The sequence below is a fragment of the Plectropomus leopardus genome, chromosome 14 (genome assembly GCF_008729295.1).
Source record: "Plectropomus leopardus isolate mb chromosome 14, YSFRI_Pleo_2.0, whole genome shotgun sequence".
NCBI lineage: Eukaryota > Metazoa > Chordata > Actinopteri > Perciformes > Serranidae > Plectropomus > Plectropomus leopardus.
This window is the reverse complement of record NC_056476.1, coordinates 15,775,580-15,800,255: the sequence shown is the minus strand read 5'-3', so window position 1 is coordinate 15,800,255 and position 24,676 is coordinate 15,775,580. Positions and strand designations below refer to the sequence as shown.

At 38.4% G+C, this 24,676-nt stretch overlaps 1 protein-coding gene across 2 annotated transcripts in view; it reads left to right on the top strand.

The window, feature by feature from the left end:
- Window positions 1-24,676, top strand: part of kidins220a (kinase D-interacting substrate 220a) — a 62,306-nt gene that overhangs the window by 3,775 nt on the left and 33,855 nt on the right. For both annotated transcript variants that reach the window (XM_042500916.1, XM_042500915.1), the window contains exons 2-22: window positions 4,312-4,470; window positions 6,530-6,628; window positions 7,349-7,447; window positions 9,510-9,608; window positions 10,123-10,221; window positions 10,488-10,586; window positions 12,601-12,798; window positions 12,941-13,039; window positions 13,390-13,488; window positions 14,530-14,628; window positions 14,807-14,984; window positions 15,138-15,302; window positions 15,547-15,726; window positions 16,459-16,624; window positions 16,913-17,064; window positions 17,513-17,613; window positions 17,721-17,906; window positions 18,093-18,233; window positions 19,275-19,512; window positions 20,243-20,334; window positions 23,827-23,971. In XM_042500916.1, coding sequence (XP_042356850.1) covers window positions 4,339-4,470; window positions 6,530-6,628; window positions 7,349-7,447; window positions 9,510-9,608; window positions 10,123-10,221; window positions 10,488-10,586; window positions 12,601-12,798; window positions 12,941-13,039; window positions 13,390-13,488; window positions 14,530-14,628; window positions 14,807-14,984; window positions 15,138-15,302; window positions 15,547-15,726; window positions 16,459-16,624; window positions 16,913-17,064; window positions 17,513-17,613; window positions 17,721-17,906; window positions 18,093-18,233; window positions 19,275-19,512; window positions 20,243-20,334; window positions 23,827-23,971 — 2,866 coding nt within the window. In that variant the 5' untranslated portion in view covers window positions 4,312-4,338. The remainder of the gene's footprint in view (window positions 1-4,311; window positions 4,471-6,529; window positions 6,629-7,348; window positions 7,448-9,509; window positions 9,609-10,122; window positions 10,222-10,487; window positions 10,587-12,600; window positions 12,799-12,940; window positions 13,040-13,389; window positions 13,489-14,529; window positions 14,629-14,806; window positions 14,985-15,137; window positions 15,303-15,546; window positions 15,727-16,458; window positions 16,625-16,912; window positions 17,065-17,512; window positions 17,614-17,720; window positions 17,907-18,092; window positions 18,234-19,274; window positions 19,513-20,242; window positions 20,335-23,826; window positions 23,972-24,676) is intronic.

The window sequence follows — 24,676 nt, the reverse complement described above, 5'->3', positions numbered from 1 at the left end:
GCTTCAGAGACCATCATTTTCAACAACTCTATGGGCACACACACACACACACACATATATATATATATATATATATAAATTATGATTTTTCATAATTGTGTACTTTTACTTTTAATACTTTAAGTATATGTTTCTGATTATACTCTTACTTTTTCAGTGCAGGACTTTTACTTGCAACAGAGTATTTTCACAGTGTGCTATTAGTACCTTAAACTTTAGTAAAGGATCTGAATACTTCTTCCACCACTGCATGTAACCAGGGATTAGTTCCTAACAAAGGTTTATTCAACATTACAGAGTAAGAACCACCCGAACTTCCATAAATGGATGCAGAAAGACCAGTTCCAGGTTTTGCGTTCAAAGTTTCCTACACACCTCAGTTAACCTGATTCTTGGCGCAGACCCTGGTACGCGTCAGGGAACTGATTCCTCAGCAGTTTCATACCCACATGACAAGCCATTAGGAGCTGACTGGTTAAATTTAGAGATCCTATCCAGTGTTGCCTCCCAAGTTCATGTTTGTGTGTGTTCAGATAGCAGCATGATGATATCAAGTGGTCTGTGTTTTTACATAAATACTGGATCATATATAATCTGCCAGCAGATCTGGGTATTTTTGTATATTGATAAAAATAATATTGATGTGCAGTAAAACCAGACATGATATCATGAGGGATTTTGGTTGCCCAAAATTTGTTGTGATGAATATTTCTGTTTATTTTATGGTTTATGGTATGGTTTATAGAGCTGCAACGATAAATTGATTAATTGATTAGTCAGTCGAAAGATAATTAATTGCTAACTATTTTGATAATTGTTTAATTACTTTCTAAGAAAAAATATCAAACTTTTGCTTGTTCCAGTTTTTTGAGTGTGAGGTTTTGCTGCTTCAGTCATTTATTTTTGTTGAAAACAAACATCAGCTTGGTTTGGAAACTATTTTACCAAACACTTTTTTTGACATTTTATAGACCAAATGATCAAAATCCAAAAGCTTTGCACATCTGTAGGTTGACAGGTGCATAAAAAACACCATAGACAGACTATAATAGAGTGAAATCAGTAAATCAGAAATGTGTTACATATCAATATTTAGGTTTCTAATTAAAATTATTGGGATATTTATTTTGATTTTTTTCATTATTTCCCAGCCCAACCTGAAACTTACGTGATTTTCTAGGGTTAATAGTATGATTTTGAATAAAACAGCTTCCATTGATATCAACCAAAAGTTACTTTATTGCATCACTCCTTGAATGAAATCACACAAATTAAGCCAACATCTTAATTGTCTCCCCCCTCTTATCTGTGTAATTTGGTGCTGAGCCAATGCATGTAATGAAATGAAATCTGGTCGAGTGTGTCCATTGTGTTGGGAAGAGATGGGCGTAGGCCAACCCCCTCATCTAATATTCAGCCTTGAGTGAAGGGGGGATGCTTAGCGTGAGCCCGGCAGTGCTTGTTGATAGTGTGTACGAGTGAGCAAGGGATAAAGATTGGTGTTGAATAGCCAAATATAAGCTTCACCCTACACCGAGGTAAGGCGTTGCTCTGTTCATCTTTTTGTAGTGTTTTCTAGAGAACATGTGTCTCTTTTAGTAGCTTTAATCATTTATTTTAATAGCTTAAACTGTTTTTATTGGTGTTTTGTTTCAGCTGGTTTTTACTGGATGTGTGTGAGCTCCTATCTGATCATGCTTAACAGAGAGCGAGAGAAATGTTTGCTGATTGGTTCCTGTGTGGTGCTATCATCCACCCATTGTGCTGAGAGACAAGGAGCTGAGGAGGGTGTGTCAACAGGCTCCCTATTGCCTTCACTGTAAACAAAAGATTTTTTTCATTTATGTGTGACACTGCCTGATATGGAAGAACAGTCTGCAGGTGATCCATGACTGAAAAAACAGGGTTGGAGTTCAAAAAAAGAAAGAATATATGTAATTTTTTACTGGTTGTCTGCTCTGAATTGACTGTTTTGGGCCTTTGTGCTGACAGCCCAACAAGCATGTGACATTTAAGCGTTTATTGACCCAAGCCTGAGCTGCTTGTCTCACAGATTATGTTGAAATATCGAGGAGCATGTTTGCTAGTCTTTATGTGAAACCCATTGCCAAGGCAACTTGCAAGCAATGAATGCCGATGATTAATTCTGTGTTGGTGTGGCAGGAAGTGAGTCTGACCATGATGGAAGAGCCCAACTTGATGAATCATTAATGAGTTTTTTATCGATCGGCTGAATCCCTACAAGAACTAAAACAACCACGTTTGAGGGGGGTTTCTTGTCAGGTAAAATAATAAATTCAATGTCTGAGAAGCTTTCATATTTTTCAGTAGGCGAAACAATGCCGTTTTATTTATAAAGAATGGTTCATACACAGAGTTAGGTTCAAGGTGCTGCACAGAGAAGTGAAAACACCAAGTACAAAGTTGAAACAATACAGTTTACAAAGAGCAAAATAAAAGAGATAAGGAAAAAAAAGTGTCTCACTAAATTTGCATTTTTTCTGTGCTATGTCTCTTGGGTGCGTGCTGATTGTGGTCTGGCATCTGGTCTCCACCGTTTTAAAAAGCCTCTACCTCACCTGAGTACACACCCATAGACATCCCAAACACAGAAAAGAAGAAGAAAACGAGAAAATACAGGCAGAGGGCAACGTTCTTTTTTTTTTTTTTTACAATGCTGGAGCCTAAGATAGTTTCTCCAAAGTGGGCCCTTTGCATAGATTTGACAGATGCCGCCAATCGCATAACTGCATCTTACTGCTATTTTTCCATCAATGCAAAGCAGTTTCAGTGAAAAAGTATGCACCTATTGTACTACTTTCAGGCACTTTTCTTGTTTAGTCCACTTTAAGGCAGTGGAGGATGGTAGAACTGAGGTCAGTCTTGATATAATTGGAGCTCACAGTCGAGTGCACCAATTGTCCATGTCATCATTAACTTCAAAGGATCAAAGTTAAAAGACTATTGTTTTTCTTCAGTGTTTTTTTGATGACTTAGTGAACTTTCTTGAGCGGAGCTTTGTGACTGCTCTGCCTTCATTACACTAAGCACAGAGTTCATGTTTTCAGCATGAGCAGGCAGACTGAACTAAACTGAACTGAACCAAGTGCCCCTGTTCGCTCTTGTGTAATGAGCATGTTCAGTGCTTTGTCCTAACCACACTTTTACATTCTGGTTGAAACGTACACATGCAACAATGTCCTAAAGGTTGATGAATCTATTTTTTGGCTGTCAACTTCATATTTGGAAGTGTGTGCATATGCCTGGTGTGACAGTGAAAGCAGATACAGATGCTTGAACAGCAAAATAACACTTTCCAACAATCTACTTTTACTTTAAAACTTAGTTTAAAGTATATAAGGCAAGTTACTTTATATAGCTATTGAGGTAATTTCCTGCCAAAACCAAACAAATCCTCAGCATCATTTACAGTGGCCAAAAGTCCCATATTTTTTCATCCATGTAAAATGTAATTTCTTTGTACTTGAAAGATGTGCTGAGCTTGCTTCTGATGCATAAAGTATTAAAATATGTTGTGTATTTGTTTGATAGTTACATTTTGTATTTGAAAAACAAAATAGTTTGTTTATTGTGTTTTTGCATTTGTAAACCACGTTTGGTTTTTTTTTGTTTGTTTGTTTGGTTGGTTTTGGCAGAATATTACCTATATAAATAGCACAGTTCAAGGGTTTTTTACATAAAGAAGTAAAAAAAACCACAGGTATGATAAAACTTGTTTTTACATTAAAAAAACTTACTGGTAGGGAGAAAAAAATAGTAAAAAAATAAACAACAAAATTATATGTGTAAATTAAAATAATAAAAATGATAGTAATGATAATAAAAATGACAGATAAAAAGCCAAAATAAAAGCATCATTTTACTTGAAAGGCAGTTAAGAACATAGAAGTGTTTAGACTGTTTTTAAAGCAACACAAAATGCAAAATATACAAAAATGCATGTGAACAAGCAAACACACACACATTTAAACCACACTTGTGATAATTTGTTCAATAAATCTTTTTAGAGCAGAAAATGTGACCCTCTTTTCTGACTGTATGTCGTGATAATTATAGCAAAAAGATGCCGCCTCTGTTTTTTGTTTTTATGGGTGAGTGTGTGCGTGCGTGCGAGCTGGGTTTGGACAGTGCTTAGTGCTTAGCATCCCTTCAAAGACACACCACACCCTCTTCCTGGCTTTAACATCTCTGCTCCTCTCTTTGTAGTGCTTTACATTTAGCTACGCTGGTCACTTAGGAACCATTAGTATCTTCTGCCTTTTGTGAATCTGCTTTCCTCTGGTTCTGCAGTGGTGTACAGGTGGTTAGCAGTCAGCCATGGATACCACCACCTCCCTGAAGATGACCTCCCTGGCCGTTCAGAGTCTGTTCGGCTACGTGGAGGAGGAGAACCTGGCTGCCATCAAAGCACATTTGGACAAATTCAGAGATGTGGACAGCAGGAGTGATGTAAGTCAGTCATTTCACAACAACCCTCCTGTTGGCTCAAGTTGTTTGTCTCGGGGGCAGTATGAAGTAACGAGAGACTATGAGATTTCTTGTTTTTTGGGGGGGGGAAAGGCAAACTAGAATCTGCTGTGAAGCTGTAGCAAAACAATACCACTGAAACTATTCACAAAGATGTTTGCAAAAAGAAGCCAGTGCCTGATATTGTGTTTGGCTCATGGAGGGTTTATGTTTTCTTTTATATAGGCCATATATGAGATATAGTGCTTATAAGTGATATTTACTCTCCCAGGAAGTTCTCATGTGCAAACCCCTTGGATTTAAAGATATGATAACTAACTTTACTGGATTAGCCTCTTGAAACCTGAGCATATTGGCTTAATCTCTTTCAAAAACATGAAGGCAATGAGCAATTTCACAAACATGCCCAAAGCTAGCAAGGAAGTAACAAAAAAAAAAAAAAAACAAATAAAAAAAAATATTAAAAAAAAAAAAATAAAAACAACAAAAAAACAAGAAAATGGATCGAAAAAAGTGCTAAAATTTAAACATAATTTACTTTCAACATATAATTATAGTCAAATATTTCTTTATTTCTTTATTTATGTAATTTTACTAATTACAAGTTCATTTTCTTTCTAATTTTTTGCATCAAATCAAACCAATTTGCTGAGGTTTCAAAGTTTTAAATACTTACATGCATTTAAACTTACTTACATTATGTATACTTACATAAGGCCAAATCTGTCTAACAATTCTCAAACCTAGAAAAATCTGTACTTTTAATCGAGGATACTGTCATGTGGTCGCTGTGGCCTGTCAGCGCAGTCATATCCCCTTTGTGTTGTCTGCCAGACTCTGTCATAAATTAACTTTTTATCTGGTTTTAAGCCACATTTTTTAGATATTGGTCTATTTTAACTACATGTTTTAACAGATGAAGGATTTTAGTTACTGGACGTCTGGATCTTAGGTTCTTAGAGTAACAAGCTGAGCTAATGCCAGCAGCATTTAAGCTCCAGCCCTGCTGTACCCAGCAGTGTCAGAGAAACAGAAATGATTTTAAGTTCCAGGTCTGTATTTTTTTTTTTTTTTTTTTTTTTTTTTGAGAGGAGACCTCTGCAAATAATTTTTCTCTTTGTAAAAATGTCATAAATATTGAACAAAGAAAGCATCCTACTTTGGAGAAACTGACTGCAATGATCACATTTCTCAAAATGTTGCAAAATGATAAAACATGAAAACTTATAAAGACAGTAAATACTTTTTTAGGCACTGAGTACTCATAGAGAAACATCGATGTTATGAGTTTAATGTTCCTTCATTTCTCTGACCAACAGCACACATTTATTTTCATGTCAGTCCTGCATAAATCATATTTCTTCTTTAAATATCAACATTGCACCAAATCTATGTTAAGAGTTTTTAGGTGTTTTGGGGCAGTCTTTAGACTTTAAGTATATCCATGAACTGTTTTTAGAAGATGCACCAATTTTAGCTGATTCCGATTTCCATTTTTTTGTTCAGACCTGCTGACTCAGATTTCCTTTCTTTCTAAGAACTACAGCATCCACAAACATTTTTGTAACTTGAATAGAAAAGTCTATTTTATGTTCATAATAAAACATTGATTATTAAAGTGATTCTATATTTTCTTAAAAACTGCACCAGGACTTGCAGGTCTCTGGTCATGGCTGATCAAGGTGAAACTGTCTGATTCTGATCACTGGCCTATAGATCGGTGCATCTCTTGTTTTTTAAGATTTAAGTCTTCAGTAAGAACAAATGGGTTTGTTGTCAACAAGGAAAAATGTATAACAGCATCATTTTTGAACCTGATTACTAAAAAAAAACTTTTATGTGTAGGCCATGTTGCATTGATGGATTGATTAACAGGTTTTTTTCAGGATTAGAGTTAAATCATCAAACAGTGTCATTGCCTGCCATTTCTCTTCCCAGTGAGTTCTCAGGGGGTTGCAAAGGAAACAGTGTGATTCATTGATATGCTGGTGTGTTCAAATCTTCATCACAGTTTCAGTTCCTTTGCGCTCTCCTTTTTCAGATTGGACAGACTCCCCTGATGGTGGCGTCAGAGCAGGGCAATCTGGAGATAGTACAAGAGCTCATTAGGAGAGGAGCCAACGTTAACTTGGATGATGTTGTAAGCGCGCACACACACACACACACACACACACACACATACACACACAAATATAAACAAACCGTCATGAACAGGCACACGTGGCGTTCTAAAACAAATAAAAACGCTGTAGAGTCCAGGCACAGGTGAAAAACAATGTGGTCATTTTAACCACATTACCCAAAGACGACGTTGAACGAGTGGCCTTGATGTTCCATCTTGCTGAACTCACCACACTCGGGCTTTAGTCCACAGCTATTATGAGCCATCACAAGCCATAATGACAACTTATTACACATTTTTACCTTCGCTCTTTTGACTAAATGACAGGATCCACTTGCTGGCCAACACCCTGCACCTCCAGAGGCCAGCCCCTCACACGCACACACTCACGCATGCATTTACCCTCCCACTTAGGCACACGCATGCATGCTCACACACCTCTCATTACTATCTCACGTACATGTAACCTGCTATTACGCATCATTCTCCCACTAACACAGAAGAAGGCAGGAGAAGAAGTGCATGTCCTAGTTGCACTTGTTTTCCGCACTTTAGTCTCTGACGCTCCTGTCTGTCCATGCGACACCGTGTTCCCATGAGCACCTGGTATGACCAGCTGGTAGGTACAGGGCTTTAAGGAGCCTGGGCTGTCCCACGTTGGCCTCGGACAGACATTTTCCCAAATGGATTTGGAGTCTAATGGGAGTTCCTACGGTAACAGGTTGTCTGTGTGTGCAGGACTGCTGGACGGCGTTGATCTCGGCAGCTAAGGAGGGCCACATCGAGGTGGTGAGGGAACTGCTGGAGAACAATGCTAACCTGGAACATCGTGACATGGTGAGAACACAGAGTGAAGTGTTTTTCTTCACCTTAATACTTCATTCATACATGTCTTCCCAAACTGTATACTACACAATACCTGTAACAATGATATCATGTCCTCTGGAAAGGCCATAAAATTTTACCAGTATTAAACCAAGGAAATGGTGAAAAAGCTGAATTGGGTTTAAATTTGGGGATAAAGATGGGGGTCATCCTTGTTATCAAGTGAATGAGAGGCGTGCCACGTAAATGACCTTGGTTTGATTCTAGAGACCTTTGCCGTATGCCATCCCATTTATTGTCTTTCTTTGATTCCTCTATATCCGCTATAAAAAAAATGTCTAAAAGGACAAGAAGAGTATGTTAAGAGGTAAAAATAAAACTGGGCTGCAGGTTAGAGCAACAATATGGGATAATAAAGTATCCTCAGTGCAAATAAGACTTGACAGTAAGGATTGGGGAATATACAGTTTTTATTGCTGATTGCGCTACAAAACACTCACACTAAATTGATTGTAATTTCCATTTTCAGGATTATGGTAAATATCATATCCAGCAGCAACCAAAGAGACTCCTGTTCAACTAACAATAAAAGAGACTGCAGAAATAAGCGGCTTATGCAACAACCTCAAAAGAAAACAAAAGATCTTATTCAAGCACCAGAATATTTCATATCAAAAGATATAATGCCATATCACATGGTTAAAAAAAAGCCTTTTTTTAAATTATATTTTAGCTATTTATTCGTATTAGGTAGGACAGTTCTAAGCGTGAAAGGGGGAGAGAGGTGACATGCAGCAAAGGGCCGCAGGATGGATCAAATCCACGGCTGCTGCAACAATGACACAGCCTCAGTACAGTAGCTCTACCAGGTGAGCTACTGGATGCCCTAAATCCCATTTTAATATTTTTTTATTGTTTTTCACAAAACGCATGTCCTATTTGTACTGCAATAAAAATATTTGTTTCCTAACAAAATTTAAGGTGATTCTAGTCATAGCTAAACAACATGAAGCAATAAGATACCATGTCAAACTTCTAAATCAAACATTAAACTAAAGCTTGAGTGGTTGGTTAACATGCTGCTCAGACTTGTACTGTCAGTTGACTCTTTAAGTACGGTAATGTGTAGCCTTTATAAAGTTCAAAATATAATTAAGTCTTGATTGTATGTACTTTAATGATTTCTGTAAAATGGAATGACCCCAGTGCTGGTTGAACAGAATCATCTATTGGCTTTGAAATGGACATAAAATGAAATTAAATAACATGTGATGGCTCCTCTCCAGTAGTAATCCTATTTCCTGAGCTCTGGTTGTCTCTGCATGGGGTAGTGATATGATTTAGTCTTTGGATCGAGACCTCTCAGAGGCAGACAGAAGTCTGCAGGCTTTCTGTAGCAGCTATTCTGTATTCATGAGCAGACTATTGGAAACATTCAGATGAGATACACATATTTATTACCTGAGGCTTAGCAGATTAGGTTTTGTGATGTAGATGCAATGTTCATTTCCAGCAGTCAGAAATGCTAAAAATGTAATCCCAATGAGAGGTAACCATCGGCAGTTTGTAGGTAATGTATATGGCACTCAATGATTGGACTTTTTTATGTCCTTCAATATTTTATTATGGATGATGAGACACTAAGGGCTGATTTTACATCCTCGGCCTGTGTGACTTTTTGGAAGAGGCTCAGAACATCAACTGACTCATTGCCGTGCGTGGCGTGTCTAAGCTGCACAGGACAGATCACAGCCAGTCATCACAGTGGGATTATAATAAACCACACTGCATGATACGGTTCACTCACTGGAAAGTGTGTCACACCAGCTGTAAATAGCACATTTTCCTACCACAAAATCTGCTTAGTTTTGACCTGTGCTGCTAGGATTTAATACTGTTGTTACCCTTACACCTTACTGTGATAAAATAATACCTATATTTGTTTCCAGAAGATTACATACAAAACATACATTCCATATGCAGAAGTGCTTTTTATTTATGAACAAATGTCCTCTCCTGTCCTTTCAGTTTTTCTGTTCAACTAAACTGTGCTCTTTGTGTGTATTCTACTCAGGGAGGTTGGACTGCCCTTATGTGGGGAGCCTATAAAGGTCGCACAGATGTGGTCCAGCTGCTCTTGGAAAAAGGAGCTAACCCCAACATCACTGGTCAGGTACTGAGACTGGACACACTGCATTTTATCTTATCTATTGTCTGTTGTTCCTTCATATCAGTAGTGAAAATGACATAATAATAATATAGGTAATATAATATATAAATGTCTTTTATATCTTTTGTATGTATTGTCTTGCTCTTACCTGGCCCATTGAGTCTGTAATAAAGTTTTTTTATTATTTATTATAAGAGGTATGTTTACAATGCATGACATGAAAATAGTCTCTGAACGGGGCAGTTTATGTTCATATTATGTGTGTAACTGTGTAAATGTAATCCAGTGTTTCAAACTGATACACCATGTAAATGTCAGTGCTAAACGTAAGTTCACATAAGTTTAGAGTGACTAAAATGTGGACACAGACTCAACCTTGCTCTTCAGTGCGATTCCTCCCCCATCATCTGCTGTTTCAGTCATGTAAGGTGGCTTAAAGCATTAGTACGACCACAGGCCTGACACTGATCATTAGTTACTGTCAGCATGACTTCACCCCTCTCCTCTGGCCCAACAGTACAGCGTCTACCCCATTATCTGGGCGGCAGGTCGAGGCCACGCAGAGATTGTCCATCTCCTGCTGCAGCATGGAGCCAAGGTCAACTGCTCCGACAAGGTAACTACATACTGACAGATGTTCATCATTTACTTGTTTTTAATCACACAGATGATGTAGTTAGTGGTATGAGCTAAAAAGATTCAAGTGCTTTGGTCCATATCCAGCTCTCAGTTCCCCAAGTCTCTTTTCACTCTTCCTTTATTTATTCATTATCCTTCTTTCATGATTATTCATCCCTGGGTAAGCCCCTGGGTATTCAACTACATAGTATTTTGCCACTCATGTCTCATGCACTGTATTATATTTTCTCCTTTTCTCCACAGTATGGTACCACTCCTTTGATCTGGGCAGCCAGGAAGGGCCACTATGAAAGTGTGATGCACCTTCTGGCAAATGGAGCTGACGTGGACCAAGAAGGAGCAGTGAGTAGATAGTAGCTTTTCTGTGAATGGTTGTTTCCTATTTGTCAGCAGCATTCAATAGTGATCCAACACTATCATACTTTCATATAGAGTGACCTCACAAAGCCTTTTTGGCCTTTGTTTTCTGTTGGTTTGTACTAGTAAAGTATTTTGGCGTATAGCTGAGCTGCAATTGAGTTTGAATTTCAGTTTACCATTGTATTTTACGTATTTATTAATAAGACCGCATTGAAAATGTCAGTTTCAGGCGCAGTGTCTGTCAAGATATTTCAATAATGTATTAATTAAAAATGGAGCCCGATGAGGGGGTCGATAGTCAGTAGAAAAATGTCAAAAATAAATAAATAAATAGAATAAATCTGAAATTAGAGCTGTAAAATTATGGGGAAAAAAATCTCAGATATTGTCTGAGATTAATAGGGTAAACAACAAAAGAAAGTAAAGTCAAGAATTTTTGAGAGAAAAAAATCAGTAAAATCTCGGAGATTAAAGACGTAAATTTAAGAGTAAAAAAATCATTTTGTTCACTTCATTTTGCAAGGTTGAATAAACTTCACACATAAGACACCATTGCAAACAGGGAATCTCTGAAAACGTGGAGTTAAATGACGATTGTTTGAATGTCCAATCAAGATGTCCCCCAGTGGTTCAAAATAGTTTAAAAAAAGTCAGATTAGACTCATACAGGACATGAATACAGGTATCCTGGGTGAAAGTCCTGTGTGTCATCAGTTCATCCACCATGACTTCTTCTCTGTGGGGACTTATACCATGTCACCTAACTTTATGGCAGTAAGCGCTGAAGGCATTTTTCCTGTAACTAAGTTACTTAAATGTTTTAAATCAAGACTTCTTTCTTGAAAATGTATGAATTCATAATCTCAAAGACTATTCTAGTCTCTTTCCCATAAATTTGGGGTTTTTTTCTCGTAAATTTACCACGACAGCAATATAAGTTAAAAAAGTGGAAAAATATGGAAATGGAAATTATGTTATTGTTACTCGGATTACAACACCGTCTATATGGCTACAGCTGAGTAAGTCTTATCTTGTTTGGGCTTCATCGTGGGTGCTATGACACACAAAGCGGCCTGTGTCGTTTTCGCACAATCAAGATTTAATGCTCCCAAGCGCCACAAACTCATTAGTAAACCGCAATATTAAATAATTGATTGCATCAATGACGCAGTGCATCTGTGCTCCTTCGAGTCATGTTGCATCTGTGCTGTCACACACTATATGATGTGACAGTTCGATACGTAGCATCAATAATCAAATGGAACTAAAGCAGCTAATGTTGCAGAGCAATTAATTTATGTGTGATTTAGAGACTCTTGTGCCTGGAAAGATACATGAGCTATTGGGCTCACTCGACGTTAGATCAAAAATAAATTGTCATTAAGCCTGTAGTGTCCCCCAGAGCTGCTGAAATAAACTGATAACATTTGGGAAATACATTTGGTTAATCATTAGCCATAAATTATTTAATTTTTGCCATATTGATCACCAAAAGAAGATAAAGCTAGGAAGTCATTGTTCTAGACTACCTTAACTGAATTATGTTCCTGACCTTAGAAATAGATTTTTTTTGCCTTTTTAAATAGTGTATAAATGTATAATGTATTTTATCTTTGTTAGTTTTTTTTTAATTAAAATAATTTTAATTTTTAATTTTGAAAAAAAATAACAACTTTTATCTTTTGAAGTTGTTTTATACAATTCCAATATTAAAATATGATCCCATATCTTTTATACATTTTTTTTTTTTTAAATTGTGAATGTAAATGAATATAATTTTATAATCCTTTCATGTAAATGAGCATCAACACAACAATACTGTACGTATAATCTTCTTTGGCTCACCCCCCACCCCCAACCCCCCAAAACATTGAAAACATAATAAACGCTAATCAAAATCCTAACACCATGTCAAGTAGAGAAAAACTTCTGTAGTCTTAAAATGTAAGGGTTTGACAGTCTGAAATTGAGATTCTCTCTTTCTGTGTCCTTTCAGAACTCAATGACGGCTCTGATTGTGGCAGTGAAAGGCGGCTATACAAAAGTTGTAAAAGAGCTGCTGAAGAGGAACCCAAATGTCAACATGACGGACAAGGACGGCAACACAGCCTTGGCCATTGCTGCTAAGGAGGGTCACACTGAAATCGTGCAGGACCTGCTGGATGCTGGCACCTATGTCAACATACTGGATAGGGTGAGGCCACCGTATAGCAGCATCACAAAAGCTTGCTGTTTGACAATTTGGAATAGCAGGTAATATAAAATGCATTATGATTGACAAATATGTCATGTCTCTGTCTGTTTTTCTTCTCTGTCTCTTTTACCATCTCTGTCAGAGTGGGGAGACAATGCTGATTGGAGCAGTGAGAGGAGGCCATGTGGAGATAGTCCGAGCTCTGCTGAATAAATACGCTGATATTGACGTCAGGGGCCAGGTAGGAGCTCCTCTCCCACTATCTTTGCTGCTATATTGATGTTGAAAAAAAACAGGCATGAGGTCTTCTTGTGTTCTCTGTGTGATGCGTCATGCTGCTATTCAACACTGTTAAGTTCTGTTGTTTTTTGGCAAAGTAAACTTAAACCCATGGCATTACACACATTTACACAAGGATTATTGCTGTAAATGCCCTATAAATGATGCCCTATGCATAATGCTATGCTTTATACATAAACAGTGCACAATAAAAACAATGCACTGCATTCTCTGTTAGCACTGCTTTGTATTTTTGTCAGAGTTTATTATTTCTAAGATAAACTAGTATTTGCCATATCCTTTTCAAATCAGGATGGGAAGACTGCCCTCTACTGGGCAGTGGAGAAAGGCAATGCGACCATGGTGAGAGACATCCTACAGTGTAACCCTGACACCGAGAGCTGCACTAAGGTACGGCACACTCGCACGTATGATTTCTCTTTTAATTTCTACTGATATACATACAAGTAAATATCTTATATACTGGGTTTAAGATAGAAAAGTTAAAGGCATTTCCATTCACTTCATTAAATAAGAATATTAACAACAGAAATCTGCTATTTTGGAAAATCACCAATGCAGGCAGGCAATCATGAGTATTGTCCTAAAACAGCTAGTTTCTTTCTGAAAACCTGTTGTGTGTAAGTAGTGGTATTTTGATAAATTGTATATATAAAGCTGTGGTTCCTGACATTCTTGCTATTTGCTTATCACTGAGTACAGTCAGTGATAGAAAAGAACCCTTGACAAAGTGAAATATTTTACGTATATTTCACATTATTTTCATTCATTGCATAACAATAACAGTTCAGAACAAGTGATAAACTGTATAAGTATTCTACATAGTGAGCATGATAACTGCATGAAGTGTGTGTAAAACAAGTGATTGGGATTCATTTTGAGCAGATTACTTCCTGTAAAAATTGGACCAGATGAGTTTTGGTGATTTTAGTAATTTTTTTTATATGATTCTCTGTTGTGTTGTGCATTTTTAAAAATCTAATTAAAAACAAAATTTAACAATCATACTTAACAGGCTCCTTCCCCCTGATGGTTGGCCATTATTTCATCAAATCTTTGGTTGTTTTAACTGCATATTCTACTAATGGAGAAAGAGGCTGTTAAGCAGAGAATCTAGGCTCTGCGAATATAGGTTGTATTCAGGTCTTTGTCGTGAATTAAAATAAAAATACATCTTAAAAATGATCTAAACTTTAAAAATAACAGTGTCATTTGTTTGCTATATATAATTTGACTGCTGAGATATAGGCCTACTCTATATATTTCTGAAAAATGTTCTTACACCCCTGAAAGTCGACAGGCTTTGTGACAGTCATGAAGCTTGATGACCCCTAGTGGGGGTCGGGACCAATAATTGTCCAATGTGAGGAGATTTTCCTGTTCAAAATAAAATCTATAATGATATTGATGTTCAATATCTTTTCGTTTTAGGAGGGGGAGACCCCACTTATCAAAGCCACTAAAATGAGGAACATAGAGATAGTGGAACTTCTGCTGGATAAAGGAGCCAAGGTGTCTGCAGTGGAAAAGGTACTTTTTAAAAACACACTTGCACACACCGATTACAGAAATATCTTGTCAAAACAGTACTTTTATTGCAGTATTAAGCTTAGTGATGTGGAAGATTATTTTTAGTTTTTCTTTCTCAATAGTTACTTTCAGTTTGTTTGTCACAACAAGTAGTCAATTCAGTCTTTTCTTTCTTCAGAAAGGAGACACACCCCTCCACATTGCCATCCGAGGGCGAAGCCGAAAATTGGCTGAGCTGCTGCTGAGGAACCCTAAAGATGGCCGTCTGCTTTATCGCCCCAATAAAGCTGGAGAGACGCCGTACAACATCGACTGTACCCACCAGAAAAGCATCCTGACACAGATATTTGGAGCCAGTATGACCCATTTTTCTCCCCATTTCATTTACACAGAATTGTGTTACAAAACAAGCTCAAAGAGAGTGAGAATTTGGAAAAGATTGAATCGCTTAACTTTTTTTCTCTTATCTTCTCCTGCACTGCTTAACCTTTTCTCTCTCTCTCACTCAGAGCACCTCTCCCCCACTGAGTCAGATGGAGACATGTTGGGTTATGACCTGTATAGCAGTGCTTTGGCAGATATCCTCAGTGAACCCACCATGCAGCCACCTATCTGTGTTGGACTGTACGCTCAGTGGGGCAGCGGCAAGTCTTTCCTTCTTAAGAAACTGGAGGGTAAGTAAGCCCACAGCATTAAAAACTGTCTCATAAAAAGATGAAAAGTACCAAATTGTGGAAATTTGTTTTTTGGACAGTGCCTTTCCTCAGTTTACTTTAATCCTTTTCTAGCACTTAAAGTTATGACATTTTGTTTTGATTTTACATCATATCCTCACAGTGTCCTACATTTGAATCTCTCTGTATACTTGATTGAAATCCTTGACATAAGATTATTTTTTCCCCTCCTCTTGTCCATCAGATGAGATGAAGACCTTCGCAGGCCAGCAGATAGAGCCATTGTTCCAGTTTTCCTGGCTGGTGGTGTTTCTCACCTTGCTGCTCTGCGGCTCAGTGGCCGTGGTTCTGGGCTTCACTGTTGATCCCAAGCTGGCGATCGCTGTCTCCCTTAGCCTCCTCGCTCTGCTCTACATCTTTTTTGGTGAGAAAACAGATGAGCTTGAAATGAGACACTGACATGATATGTAAGTGATGACTATGAAGAAATTTAGTTTTAAATGAACTGCTCCACAGAGAGAGCAGCCTCCTTCAAAGTGGTTTACTTACATAAGGACAATTTTTTGTATTTAGGATTACAAACAGAAGTTCCACATGGATTAAATAGAAATACTTAATACACGTTTTAAGAAAGCGGTGGAAAGGAATGCGACATATTTTTAGAGAGTAAATATAAATGAAAATACTATTTTATTAATTTTTACAAGGTTTGCTTTTTTCTAAACAGTTTAATTTATTTAAATATTTAGGGCATGTGTGAATCATTAGTTCAGTGACAGATGCTTTTCCAGACAAGTTAATACCCATAGTTACTAAATACCTCTATACATTGAGAGATATAATAAAAAAATAATAATAATAATGATAATAATAATAATAAATACCAGAAAAAAATATAATTAAAGATAAGATTGAAATAAAATAGAGATATGTAATAGTGATATTTATACAAGGTTTTCTGGATGACTAGAGTGTACTATCATGGAGCTTATATCAAACATGACAATGGCTTGAGCTTCTTAACTTGAATTGAAGAGAACCCACAAATGCCTCAGAATTGAACTTAACCATTGTATCATGGTTTCTTTTTGGGGGAAGGGAGGCTTGTTATATTACTGAAAAGCTAAAACAATTCCACCCCATCCACTGTCTCTAGTGTTGGTGTACTTTGGAAGTCGGCGTGAGAGGGAGAGCTGGAACTGGGCGTGGGTCATCAGCACCCGTCTGGCTCGACAGGTCGGTTACCTGGAGCTGCTGCTCAAACTGATGTTTGTCAACCCTCCTGAACTTCCTGAGCAGACCACACGCGCACTGCCTGTCAGGTGACAGAGACACACACATGCATAAACACACACAAACATAGGCAGTCACTGCTGAGTTCTGTCAGTTACCCAGGTCCAAGAAAAAACGTACACTTCACAGTTACAATATCAAGCTGCATTTATTGTAGTTTTAAAACTCAAATGTTGTGTTAGAAGCATTGACTGTTACATTAATTATAGCACTGTTAACAACACTGTTGGAATGAACACAAGTCCTAGTACCACCTGAAGTTTGCTGTGTTACTTAGTGGATCAAGGCATCATTTCTGTGTCTCACATGTCACACAGGTTCCTGTTTACAGACTATAACCGTCTGTCCAGTGTTGGAGGGGAGACCTCTATGGCTGAGATGATTGCCACGCTCTCTGATGCTTGTGAGCGGGAGTTTGGTTTCATGGCCACCAGGCTCTTCAGGGTTTTCAAGAACGATGAGATCCAAGGTAACATTGCTGTCTTTGGCTTTAGGTGACAGTCATGTAATGATGATAATATTGACTCAGCCAGCACACAAAGTCTAAATTAGATATAGGAAAAAAATTACATTTGCAATTAATTACATTAATATGTGTTAATGGCTGAAAAATTAAAATGTGTATGTGCGCTATACAGTTTTTGTAGACTGAAAAACGAACATTTAAAGAAACAAACATTTTCCTGTTTAATAACACAGTGAACCAGGTCCCCTTAAGCGTTCTTGTGATTGGTATTTAATTTATTTTGCCGTCACTGCAAAATTAGATTGAGGATACTGTTGAAAAAATTATACTCATGAAAGCAAAATGAAGCCCAGGTTAGTATAAACTTTGCCGAAAATGAACTGTTGAGACATTTTTTAGTCTTTTGTAATCTAAGTGTGACTCTATTATATCATCCTCTGTCATACCACAGGTAAGAAGTGGAAGAAAACGTGCTGTGTTCCTTCCTTTGTGCTGTTTGCCCTGACACTGGGATGCCTGATCACCGGTATGGCCCTGTTGGCCATCTTTAAGGTGTGTTAATAGAGCGATGAACCTGACACTGCATTTAAACTGAAAGCTTTCTAACAACTACTTCACTGGATGCCTCAGTAACCAGTTTCAATGCTTTTATTTCCCAGGTGAAGCCTGAGAATTTGACGGTAAATGCAGTGCTGATAGCCATGGCTAGCGTGGTGGGCCTTGCCTTACTGCTTAACTGTAGGACCTGGTGGCAGGTGGCAGACTCCGTCCTGAACTCCCAGAGGAAACGGCTGCACAGTGCTGCCAACAACTTGCACAGACTCAAGAGTGAAGGATTCATGAAGGTAGATGAATGCACTTTATTCATTGTACCAAATGAAGGATGAATGCAAATCCTTCGACATCCTGTTGTCATGGCTAAAGGGGCATCCTGCGTGCTTATGAAATTATGAAGCTGTAGTTCCTAAATCCAATCAATTTCCTAAGTCCTAGTTTTGAGCCATTGATTTTCTTCCTCTGTCTCACACCAGGTTCTAAAGCATGAAGTGGAGCTAATGTCAAAAATGGCCAAAACCATTGACGGCTTTACCCAGAACCAGACACGCATGGCCGTCATCATTGACGGACTGGATGCCTGTGAGCAGGACAAAGTTCTACAGATGCTGGACACGGTGTGTACTTACACGAGGTTCTGTGTGTGGGAACATAAATTATGACTCCCTTTTGACTGATTACATGAGAATATGAAGTGATTACATTTTTCAACATCTGTCACTCAAGCAAATTTCTAACCATGAGACAGACTGTTGTAGAGCTGCTGCCATGTGGCCTTAACTTTTAGTGGGTCTTCCACCTGTGTGCACAGAGCCCACACATCACCAGTGCTGTGCAGCCACCCTGGTGTTCCCAGCTGCCTCAGCTCGCCTCCAAGTTTAAATTCTTCTTCCCAGCTGCTGTAATAAAATTTCCTTTAGCCAAATGTTATTATTTGATGAAGTAATCCCAGAGAAGATGGCAACCTCCTGTGTGCTAATGTAATCTTCTCATCTCTGCAAGCACCTCCCAGTCGCTCTGAAACCATCTTGTTTTCAGAGAAATTCAAACACAGCACTTTAAAATCCATTTCTTGTAGGTTACACAAATTTAATCTTTTTAATTTTTTCAGTCTGTGTACTTTTCTGACCAGATAATGTGCATTTAAGATGCAGATCATGTGATGGCGCCTTCATTGATGGTGCCGACAGCTGCTGTGGGGACAGAGGTTCATCATCTTGTGGGACGAGGCTGAGGGTGCAAGCCAGGGGTTAACAAACCGTGCATGCGTGTAGCACAAATCAATGTCCTGTGACACTTGGACAATGTCCCTTAGTTAGCAGAGTGGAAATCCCCAGTGCCATGTGCTGCAGCCAGCAAGCTCTCACGGGAGTCATTGAAATTAAGTACTACATCTGACTGTTGCCTCTAGCTGACATGTTGTTGATTAGATTGCAATCTATTCATTTTGACATTAAAGTAGTAGATTTCTCAGAAGGATTTGCTGCGCTAAAAACAAATATTTGTCCCCATGATTGAACCAAATTATACTCACAAGTCCAAGTTCACAAGTCTTTGTCTGGGAGCATCACGTTTCATGAACATATTTTATGAAATGACAAAAAAGGTGGTGAGAGATGTCCCTTAGTCACTAACTTATGGCTCCTTTCTCATTCCAGGTGAGGGTGCTCTTCTCCAAGGGCCCTTTTATCTCAATCTTTGCCAGTGACCCCCATATTATCATCAAAGCTATCAACCAAAACCTCAACAGCGTGCTGAGAGACTCCAACATCAACGGACACGACTACATGAGGAACATCGTCCACCTGCCAGTGTTCCTCAACAGCAGAGGCCTCAGTACGGCCAAAAAGCTCTGCATGGCAGCTCCTGTCAATGGAGAGCCATCTACTGCTGAGGGTAAAGGATAAGGACTAATATACAACATATTGTATTGTGTACGCATTATATGGATTATTGCACTCAGTTGTGGGTCATTTGACACATGAATTGACAGGTTCTGAAGATGTAGTTCTGTTTTAAAGGGCAGCTACAATATTTTCTGAGGCTTTAAGTCATTCTGTAGTCTCCCAGTAATATTCTGTATGGATTAATATCTGAAAATGTAAGATTTGATATGGATTTTTTTGTGTCAAAATGATACTTTCACAAGCCCTTCCAAAAACCTTTTCCCACATGACCTCAGGTAGATTTCTGCATAATGATGTTACTACATGTAAACCTATGCACTGCTGTGAGCACCACATTAGTTCGGTTTTGAAAGTCAAACAATAATACTAACTAACAACTGAGGCAGCAGTAGGCCAGCGACTTCCGTGTCCTGTGCAGTAAACTCACTTACGCTTTTTGTCAGTGGACTCTGGTGGCATTAAAGAGGGAGATATGAAGCTTCCATGCAGCGAGCAATGTGTTTTGGGGTTGAGAGAGGGGAGGGCATCAGCTCTGTTCTCTACGTTACTGCTTTTTACTAACAGCTGACTTTCCATTTGAGAAAAGAACAGAGAAAAGAACACAGATGGACTCACCCTTAATTAAAGACATGTAATATTTGTTGTTCTTTTGATTTTATTTTATTTTTTCCTCCAAAAACATCAGTCAGCTGTTATTTTCTTTTTCTCTCCCTCTCCAGGATGGCATGACGACATGGACAGGAAGATGTCTTTGACCAGCCTGGGCCAAGACCAGGCCAAGTTTGGCAGCAAGACCACCCTAAACCGCAGGGTAACAGCTGTTCAAGTTTATTTGTACAGACCAATATCACATTCCATGTTTTGTTAGGGTTTACAGCTCCACATCAGTGATTCCAAACCCCACCCAAGCTCTTTCACTGAAGAATCAAGGATGACACATAGACAAAAAACCATGGGAGATGGTGTTCAAAGAGAGACCCTCCTTCTCAGATGGCAGGGGATGCAGTATGAGTTATAAGTGGAACAATGCTAGTAATAATAGACTGGCAATAACAGAGATACAATTCCAAGAGTAGGATTATAGTAAATCCAATTTAGTTATACGAAAACTAATATATCAAGCACTGTTTATTCTACTTGTCACTCTAAATAGACACAATTCACACCCCACCCTAACCCAAAACAACCAAATCAAAAAAGCCAGCACTAATTACAAATTGCAGAGAAGCTCTCGATACAAAATTTAAAATGGAGACAGATGTATTGTTTGTAGAACGGAGTAAAATAAATTGATTTTCCCACCACTGTTATTTCCACAACACTCATGCTATCTGGATATATACAGCTGGAAATTAATATCATGACATTAATCAAACCAAATTAAAATGCAGTTAGTTCACCACAATGAGAATAGAAAACATTAGATTAGGGTTAGAGATGCTGGGTAGAGATCCTCACTGCTTTTTCTTTCCGGCCTCCTCCCTGAGTGGCAGAGGGGGGGGGTTCAGTACAGGCGTGTGGTTGGCAGGCAGTGTGGAGGCCAGAGGACAGAAGGAGACACACGGAGACCAAAAAGAGAGGTGCTCGGTGTGCGGCCAAGGTTCCTGGTGTAATTGATGTAATGACTGTTTATCCTTCCTGCTGCGTTGCCACAGCCTAATGACAAGGCCTAGCAGCAGTGGGTCCCTGTGACAAAACACTGGCACCAGGTCTGCTGGCAGGAGGCTAAGTGACTCTGCTGCTGTCGCTGATGCCTCCCTCCCCCCGGCAAGACATTCCCACTACCCCTCCTTTCTTCCCGCCTCCCTCTCTTGTTTGTTTGTTTGACATTTGTTTGTACCTCGGGTTTATCTAGTACCCTCAATTACTGGTGTTGGTCCTTCCATTACAGGGCGGCATGCTCTTTTTATTTGCCCTCCGCCACTAGCTAGCTCTTGGCAGAAGGGCCCTCTTTCTACAAGTGGAGATTAAACGAGGGCAGGAGGGGAAAATGAATTAGTGGCTCTCCATTTTCATGTGGCTTCTCAAGTTGCTGATGACATTAGGAATATCTCTACCATCTTATTTCCATTTATTGGAACTAAATGAATCCAGTTTATATGGAAATAAATAATAATTACCTGGAACTCTGCATTTAGTTTTTCGATACTGTTTTTGTAGTTTTTGTTTTCGTCGAACACAAATGCACAGGAGAACTGAATAGCAAGCTCACCAGGGGTAATACAGTACAGTTCATACATTCTCCGTTGTAAGCCTTGTTTACCCTCCGAAAAGATCAAAGAAAGAAAGAGAGGCATCAAGTAAGGATCGCCTCAAGTCCAAGTCAGTATCATTTTAAAGTCTTTCAAGGACTAGATTGACTGACTATTGTCTTATGACATTCATTCAGCAGTAACCTCGGGGCAGAAATAAATAAACATGTTTAGAGCCTTGTACAAAAAAAGGTTATGGTGTCTGTACGTGGGTGAGTTTTTATTTAACTTGCCTTAAGTTGCAGTATTTCAGGGTAGACTGCTTGAATGACACGTTGCCTGCAACACTTCACTACAGTCCATAAGTCAGATCGACCCCCCGCTCCTCCACAGCTCCAGCCGCTTGTCCAAATACTTTTACGTCTGGCTCCGAAACCAAGAAAATTGACGTCCGATATGCCTAACTCAAGGCTTCAAAATGGGAGTCCACACACCAGTGGGTGACGTCCATCATCTTTACCGTCAATGCATTGATCTAGCAAATTCACATACAAACCCAGTGCAAAGCCATTGTGCAAATAAATCACACAAAAAAATAAACTGGGAAAAAATTGTAAATGAGATAGGGAGGAGATAAAAAGGTTCACAATACCAAGTATTTCCTTTCTTGCTATATAATATCCATTTTCATTTGTAATTACCATTTTCATCCATACTCTAACATTTATGGATACAAAGCAGATAAAGGAATTAGAAAATAATTACATTTTTGACATTTTAGTAAACCATATACCTATGTTAAGGGAAGAAAAAATACATTCAGTATTTCTAAAAAATAAGGCAATCACCTTCACAAAGTTAAGTTATATTTCACAGAATCGTTGAAAACTATCAGCAAAGAATAGAAGAACCGCTATAAATAAGCAAATACAGAAACAATTGTCTGAATGACCCAGTAAAACTGTTAAGCCGCATTAAAATTCAATATATATTGAAAAGTCAGCCACATAGGACTGTCTGTATATGATGGACCTTTCCAGTACTGACTGAGTGTCGGCCATATGTTTCATCTCTTTGAGAAAGAGGTCATGAGACTGGCGTTACGACTTCAAAGTCAACCAAAAGCCTCGCCTTGGCTCATGACCATGGCAGCTGTCTGATATCATCACAGCTGTTCTCTGCGAGATCTGTGTCAATAGCTCGCCTGTGTGTCATGACGGTTCGGCTTTGGACAGTGGCTCTTTGATTTTTATTTGCTGTCACAGGGAATTATATGTTTTGCTCATGAAAAGATTGATGATATTGGGGAAAAGTCAGAAGATGTTCATTATAGTCCCAAAATAAAATTTAGAAAATGCTCTTAACTGGTTTAAATGGTTTCACTCACTACTCTGTCCTGGGGTTAAGCTGCAAACTGCTGCTGGATTATTTTTACAGTCATGCTGCTGAAGTTTTAGTAACATTGATATGCAAAATTAAGATATTTTCATTTTGAATGACAGCAAAATAGCCCATAAATGTATAATGGGGTTGCATGTAAGCAGTGAAACGTGGATGGGGTGCGTAGGAAGTCAGAATTAGAAGAACATGAGGCTGTATCCACCATCTTCATGTATTTCTCGATCTAGTCAAGCAGAAGGTTTTGCAGTGACATGGCCTGAGATCACATGGTGATCCTTAAACGTCTGCACTCTGGTCTCATGATGCACAGCCCACAGGGATGACGCATAAGTAATCAAAACAGTGCAACAGTGAAGATTAATGTAAACACATTTGTTTCACTTGTGCTTACATTTTGTCTTCAGAGAAAGCTTATTTATAAGACTTCCCTGTACAGTATATGGCTGATAAATGTCTCTTGTGACTGTAGTGTTTTCTGTGACTTTAAGACAGTTTCAGCTTTCCCACTGACAAACTGCTTTTTTGACACACAGTATTAAACTGCCATTCTGATTGAAAATTCTGATAAATTTAAGTTGCATAAAACAACAAATGAAACCACAGGCTTGGAGACATATTCATCTTACTAAGCCAGCTGGAAACATGATGAATCCAAATGTGAAATATCTGATCTTATGCTAATTTAAGTTTCTGTGTTTTTTTTTTTAAAGGACACATACCGGCGTCGGCAGATGCAGAGGACCATCACCAGACAGATGTCCTTCGACCTCACCAAGCTGCTGGTGACTGAGGACTGGTTCAGCGACATCAGCCCACAGACCATGAGGAGGCTGCTCAACATAGTTTCTATCACAGGTAAAGAATAGACCATATTCTGCTCTAGCGTCATCCTTAATATCATCGTCATCTCATAATATTAAATAAAAGACCATTTGTCTTTACAGCAACATCTGAGTTATTAAATCCTAATTTAAATAGTTGGATGGAGAGCCAGCCTTTGGGAAATATTACAGGGGATTGAAGATGAAAAAGAAACCCAAACAAAGCTCTGCAGGGATTTAATTTCAGACCAGCAGGGGTCAACATGTGGTTGCAGAGGCGGTGCAATTAACCACACATTTTAATGAAGAGTATGCAGGCATTTAAACTAGAAATAGATATTACAGTGGATACTGCTCACAGTGAACCCAGTAACAATGAACAGTTGCTTATATGGATCAAAAAGCTTTGGATTGAAACTTAACTATACAAATGTTTAAAAATGTACTTAGAATAATCAAGTAGTCAGCTTACAGTGTTTATTTTTGCATCCTTTCATACAACATATGGGAAAAACAATTAAAAACTATGATCGTTATATATTTGTAAACTTAACTTCCATGAAATCCTGATGGGAAAAACAGTTATATTGTCTCACTGAAATATGAAGTCTCCGCAAAGCTTATTACAAAATGCCAAAAATAAGCCAATAAGATGCAGAAGAGAAACTTGCCCTGCATTTCGAAACTGGAACATAGTACTGCATCATTACATTGCACCTTGAGCTTAAACCCTCTTGCT